Genomic DNA, 7,521 nt, shown 5'->3' on the forward strand with positions numbered 1-7,521 from the left:
ATTTCTGTCTTTGAAATTTCATCCGTTATAATGTACTTTATAATAAATTCCGCTCATTTTGTGCACAGCAATAAGCAAGGAACGGTCTATAATCGAGCAATAAATGGAAGTTACAAAAGACTCAATAATTTATTAACGCAAAGGATCATTAAAACAACGACCAATAATTCAAAAAAGGAACATTGTATGATTCGGAACCAACGAGTCCTTCAATAATTTTTGTGTCGATTCACATTAAAATACGTAGACTGGTTAGACATCAAAAACGTGATACGATTGAAATGCTATTTTTTGTTACAGGAACTGCGTGTTGTACATACTGAAGTTGGTTTATGTTTGAAGTTCTATTTTTTTTTATATGTCCGAAGTGATCATCTTTATTTAACAAAAATTTATCAATGCATAAATTCATTAAAGATCTTGAATTATAATAAATGCTTCAACGATAAAGCAAGATTAGAGATGTGTTATTTAATAACCTATTAATTGACTCACCTCTGACAATTTGTGACAATTTGTATTTACTTATACAGGGTGTATGGTAAATTTTGACAAAGCGTAGTAATCGTGTGTAGATAGGACAGACTAAACTGAGTCGAAAGGTCCTCTACCATTTTGCAATTTTCGCAATGGTCAACGAGATATTAATTACTAAAACTTGCCAAATTTTAGTCTTCAATAATTTTTTTCTCAAATACTATCAATTTTATAGAAAAATTGCGAGACACAAAAATTATTTATTTTCTTCTCATAAAACTCTAACAATTTTTTCAGAATTTTTTATGAACTTTTCAGTACTATATTTTCTTATTTTTACCATCATGAAAAAATACAATATAAAAAATTCTGAAAAAATATTCAGAACTTTGTGAGGAGAAAATAAACAATTTTTGTCTCTTGCTGTTTTTCTATAAAGTTAACAGCATTTAAGTAAAAAATTATTTAAGACAAAAATTTAGCGATTTTTAGTAATTAATATCTTGTTAATTATTGCGAAAATTGCAAAATGGTAAAGGACTTTTTGACTAAATTTAGTCCGCTCTACCTATACACAATCGCTTTGTCAAAACTTATTAGATACCCTGTCTATCAAATAAATCTGACTAGATGGACTCAACGCCTCTTCGCTTGACAATGAAGATTCGATTGACCATTTGTTAAATAAAGATGACCAATTCAAGCACATGAAAAAAACAGAACTTTAACATAAACCGACTTCAGTATGTACAACACGCAGTTCCTGTAACGAAATATAGCATTTCAATCGCATCACGTTTTTGATGTCTAACCGATCTGCGTATTTTAATGTGAATCAATATGAAAATTGGTGAAGAAGGACTTGTTGGTTCGAAACGTACAATGTCCCTTTTTTGAATCATTGATTATTGTTTTAATGTTCCTTTGCATTTAATAAATTATTGAGTCTTTTGTATCTTCCATTTTTATTGTTCGATTATAGACCATTCCTTGCTTATTGCTGTATTTCATAAGTCACAAAGGAACAAGTATTATTAACAATATTTATAAGCGCTGCAAGTAAGCGACGGAACCTAAACGTTATGAATCGATTTTCGTTAGTTTAGTTATTGTTATTGTTCTTCTACTTATTACTTCTTCTATTCTTGTTATTTTTGCTTCTCATAATATTATTTTAATATATATTTTAAATTATGTAATATTTTATTATATAGATTAATATTGATATAAAAGGTATCTCAAAGTGTTAAAGACTAATACCTCAGAAATCACAAAATTACAAATCAATTAATGCTAATAATAAAGATGCGAAGGTACGATATTTTAAATAAAAATACATCAGATCTCATTATGCAAAAGGAAATTAAATGATAATTTTAATTGTAAGCAGGGGCGTTTTTAACATCGGTGCAACTAGTGCGACGCACCGACGGGCCCCAGAATCCGCGGGTCCTCGTAATCTTCGAAATTCTGTTGCGTGGTATACATTTATGAATTTTTTGCTGCAATATTACTGATTTACGCTGTATAGGAGTTGCCTTAAATTAATAGTAATGCTCGGGCTCCCTCTCAATTTTATCTCTGCACCGAAGGCAGCAGCTTTAAAAACGCCACTGATTGTAAGTTTACAGTTCTATTGCAAAATATTATTAAATACATAATATGTTGCGTACAATATGACCAATAAACAAATACTATCAGTCGAAGAGCAATTATTTCATTTTTATTTCAGCAAAAGTAAATTTTATTTATAATATTTTTAAAAATACAATATTTTTTATTTTCAAGGCATTACATTTGGTTTGCTATTAAATATTTAGTATTTTGCATAATCACATCCAATAATGTGTTGGGAAAATATCTTTGCATAAGCAATGTAGTTGTATTTTGTAAAATATGCATTTCTGTCTCTCTCTCTCAAGAATTCACACGTACATCATGTTTAAGCAACGTTTATCTACAATGAAATCAAGTTCTTGTACAAATGTCCAAAAACATTTAATAGTAAGTAATTCAAATATTCCAGGAGACTGCATCCGCATATCGTACATTCTATGCATTTGTGAATACCTTGAATCTACACAAAAATGAATAAAAAACGGTATGCATACATTCATAAAACATACTAAACTTTAATGCAAAGATAGATGAAAACTTGAACTTTATGTATGAAATATTTCCGAATTTTAATTTGATAAATTTCATATTTATTTTTCGCGAGATTTTCCTTGACTCTTTATATTATATTATTTCTTCCGATAAGATAATTTTTTGCTACAAAAAGAACATTTTTGTTACTTGGTTAAACAACGCCAAAAAATGAAAAATATTGTAATTATGACTTAATTTTAAGCATTTCTTAATACTATTTCATTAGTAATACTGTCCAAAAAATTGTTATGGATCTAATACCTGTAATTATTTTATCCTATTCATATCAAATATTATTTTTACTATGTTCATAAACAAAGGCCTCACTAGACATAAAATATCATAGAGTATAGTAGAAATAATAATTTTGGAAAGTGTTACAGTTTCATAGTTACATTCTTTGGTAGTATATTGTCGGTTAAGTAAAATAACTATTAAGGTATGATTATCATTAAATGCATTAAACGTCAGTTGTTAACATCATTGATCTTTGCAACGCAGAATTACTAGGTTCAAAATTTTTTTATGTATATGTAATATCAATTTCTTCGTAATTTTGTTAATGGTTTAAACTGAATTGGATGCCAAACTGATAATCCGTCGTTAAGTAAATAAGGAAAAAATTCGATACACAACTAACCCGATCATTCAAACGAAAATTAATCAAATACAATTAATAGAGGTAACATTATGAGCAAACTTTGCTACAGAGAAAGAATCAATTACAGGGCATGATTATTTACCTTGGATACATCCAAAAAGAAGCAACAGTAATACCAGAAAACAGCAGTGGTTTCTCGTCAACATGATCTTCTATCCGTAATCACGCGTGAAGTTTGTCCCGAAAGCACAAAGCACTCGAAATACCAGGCACCTCATACACGCACTTATAAAGACTTTCTGGAGCGATATACACCATGCGTGAACTATTTCGTAGCGAATTTCCTCAGGCGAAACAAGGGGTTACGCGACAGTAGGGAGCGAGCGAGGGAGCGAGCGAGCTTCTCTCTCAAACGGATCAGTGTGCGGAACGATAGCTGCAATTGAAAACGCACGAAACCTCACACAACACGAAACGGAAGCAAACTGAGCCATTGCTAGCTGTCTAAAGTCCGTATCAAACCCCTTCTCTTCCGCCACCTCATCGAGTTCTCCCCCACCATCAGTCGGTTATAACCTCCTACCATCCTTTGCTCACGCGTGCTCTTCGCATTTCGCGTTCCACCGTTCGCACCATCGGACAAACCTCCCTCTTTGCGTTCGAAACCCCTCCTGACACTTCCGGCAACGCGTTTGCATCACGTTTCTCTCTCATTTTTCTATCTCCGCGGATCATTCCATCCTTTTCCGTTGTACACGACATCCATTCCCTTAATGCATCCCCTTGATGTCGTAGTGTTACCCCAACATGCTTATTTCTACATGTCAATTTATCGCGTCTCCAATTTATCGAACGTAGGATTATCACGTTCCGACGCCACATCGCACACGTTTTGTCATCCGCTTGAGTATCTCTCGCGGATAATATATGTTTTACCGTGCGCGCCGCTATATTGATCGCACCTTTTCAGTATATTGTAATGAACCACAACATTTACTAGACTGTTCGAGATATATATAAGTTCTCTTTATTTAATTCTTTCCTATCTTAAGTATATCTCTCGCACCCGGATACTGCGTTATATCCATTAAACGCATTTTTCAATACGTTAATATACATATGCATTCGTGCGTGCGTGCGTGCACGCGCACGTGAGCATGTGTGTAATATAACAAAAATAAATTTTTTAACTCTTCATTGCATTCTTAAATTCCCATAATTTTTCGATCGTTACTCCAATCATTTTTTTCTACTACTTTTATGCATTTTATTATTTTTAGTTATTAATACGCACCAATATAAATATGTACAGTGGAGATATATTGAAAATAATTCTATTTAAAAAATTTTACTTTATAGCATTAAAAAATCACTAAATAATTTGAAAATAACAGAAAAAATTACTGAAACAAAAATATTTTCTAATTCAACTTTATATTCCAGTCAGAAACTATCGAAACAAATATTTAAAAATCTACAAAATTATTATGTTTTGATAAATGTATAATAAGATTGTGTCAAAAAAACTTAATTTAATTAATAAGATTGTACTGTATTTAAATATATTTGTAATTAAAAATGTACAAAATTAATTTTTCAATTAATAATACTTACTTTTAATTAACTATATATGTATATACAGGATGCCCTTATTAAATTAATTCACTAAAACGACATGAAAAAAAGCTAGAGTTATAAAAAAACAACAATAATTTGGCAACGTTTCAACTGACAAAGTATAATCGTATTATTTATAAGTTGTCCTCTCCACAGAGGACGATTCTGTGAGAACCGAAACGTATGGAATAATGACGGATGTAATTTAAATTGTGGATTAAAAAACAGGTGTTGCACTGTCTCAGTATATGCCTTAGTTCATTAACCATTGTATAGACGTTCTAAATCTAAATTTATAAAAAACGTTTGAGATAAAAATATGATCTAAAGTTGTATGATCCAAAGAATAATAATGACAGTTAGCTGTTTAACTAAGTGCGAGCTAAACCAAAAATAATATTATTCAGAAGGACAATTACTAAAAAGAAAGGATGACAAATTTTTATAAAGACTTACCTACTGCACCCCATAACTGCACAATAATATAAAATAAGTTAAATTAAAAGGTTTCGGTGATCTAATGGCTTAGGACGCTCGTACGAATATTTCCGAGGTAATATTTTTCGCAATAAATTTATTAACAGTTTCAACATATTAACATCTTTATAATATGATGCTTGATGGTAGCATCAAATTATTAAATTGCTTGTCAATTTAATTCGCGATTACTAGAGTAGTTTTAATTGCGTTTATAGTCCGCAAAAACAATTCGGCGCGCAGTTTGAAAAGACTACAATGGCTGCGTTCAGGAATAGCTGTCGTTCGGATGCCTCCGATGCCTCGGATTCATCATCTCTCAACATTTAATGTTAAACAAGGACAGATGATGAATCCGAGGCATCGGAGGCATCCGAGCGACGTTTCCGAACGTAGCCAATATGGTATATATGCAAGTACGTATATAGTGTATATCAGTAATTCAAGATTGAATTATTTAAAGCAATGAAGATCCAGCTTCGTAATAGGTATTCTAAATTTCTAAAGTTAAATTAAGATTGACAAAACGGATAAAATCAGATTAAATTTCTTATAAGAACACAACGTTCGTAGTATCAATACAGAATCATATATGTAAATGAGAGTTAAGAAATAAATTAATTATAAGAATGGAAACAACATTTTCAGAGAAAGTCATTGAATTGAAAAACAATGTAGATAGATGCTTGAGTATAGTTGTAACAATTAAATTTATTTATTATATGTTCGTATAAGCAAGAACTCCGTGTCTGATTTCAAATTTAACCTATTGTCTTGCATTTTGATATTGAGCATTTTGGACACTAACCTTTTATCCAGATATCTCTCATTATTTAAAATTTCGGTATTCATCCAATAAAATTCATGGTCAAATTGTCTATTTAAAGATGCACAATCATTCATGCACCGTTCAGCTATCGAACTAGTTGAGTCTTAAAAAGAAGAATTGACCATCTCAGAGAGAAACATTACTGATATAAACACACAACGAATAAAGTGTACACCGAATGCATCTATCTCGTATCTCGTCAAACGTATATAGTATGTACTAAAGATGGTTAAAAATTAGCTGAAACGTTTATGAGCAACTATTAAAAATTTCTTTGTAATTTTGGTCCTAATTAAAAGTTAGATACATGACCTAATATTAATATTAATATTTATCGCACTTTCTACAGCGCTAATGCCCAAAACCATTAAGTCTTCTATTTAAATTAAATTTTTTTATTTTATACTGTTAACTTTTTTAATTCTTTGTAGCATTTGAATTTAGTAAAATCACGCAATTTTGTGATACAATAATATTTTGAAACAAAATTAAATAATTACCACTATTTTGGTTGGAAGAAAATACTAGTAATATCTGGAGAATAAATATTGCATTATTTTTTAACAAGATCATATAAGATTCTCTATTCATGTATAGAATCTCCAATGTTTCCTCCACACGGCCGAGCAGTCGTTTTGTGAGCAATGTTTATTCAACTTGGTAGAGAACTATGTGAATTTTTGAACATTTTAATCACACTGGGTACCGAATACGTTGAATGGAAATTTGTATAACTGAGGAAGGCTCAATTCTGCAGCCGAAACATGTTTTGTTAGCATATGCGTTTTTTGTAACTATGTAATCACACGTAAGGATAATTTAATTTATGTAATCATCTTAATTTTATTATTACATTAAGTTTTAAGATCTACGTATTAATATATTGGTTATGATAATTTAAGAAATTCGTTTTTATATTCTGACTCATTCGCCTTTTAAACTTTCTACTTAATATTTATACTGAGAGTCCTGTACTTTTGTTAATTCATTATATTTATCGTCTAAATTATTTCATTTGTTTGTCATATGTTAGTGTTGTTTAAATAAGTCGTTGCTTATTAAAATTGTATTAGTTTCAACATTGTGAATACCCCAATTAGGGTCGAAACGTACGTGATAATAAACTTTTATTTCATAATAACACAGCAATAAAACCTTGCTTGGCTCATGTAGCCCTATATTTATTATTAATTTTATATTTTTTTGTTGTTGATATCGAATCTTTTATACAAATGATACATGTCATTAAAGTTAAATAAATAATAAAAGACGGGCCTTCAGGCGTCGTCTACAATACACGGAGTAAGAAGTAAGAGTAAGAAGTTGACCAATCACAGTCGAATGTGAGAAGAATAATCGACTGTGATTG

The 7,521-nt window shown here is 30.6% G+C and overlaps 1 protein-coding gene across 1 annotated transcript in view; it reads right to left on the reverse strand.

Moving 5' to 3' along the window:
• Positions 1–3,699, reverse strand: part of LOC108766608 (uncharacterized) — a 39,388-nt gene extending 35,689 nt beyond the window's left edge. The window contains exon 1 of the mRNA XM_018516009.1: positions 3,372–3,699. Within this exon, the coding sequence (XP_018371511.1) occupies positions 3,372–3,435 (64 nt within the window). The 5' untranslated portion in view covers positions 3,436–3,699. The remainder of the gene's footprint in view (positions 1–3,371) is intronic.
• Between the last annotated feature and the right edge of the window lie 3,822 nt (positions 3,700–7,521).

The sequence above is a fragment of the Trachymyrmex cornetzi genome, unplaced genomic scaffold (assembly GCF_001594075.2).
Source record: "Trachymyrmex cornetzi isolate Tcor2-1 unplaced genomic scaffold, Tcor1.1 scaffold607, whole genome shotgun sequence".
Classification (NCBI taxonomy): domain Eukaryota; kingdom Metazoa; phylum Arthropoda; class Insecta; order Hymenoptera; family Formicidae; genus Trachymyrmex; species Trachymyrmex cornetzi.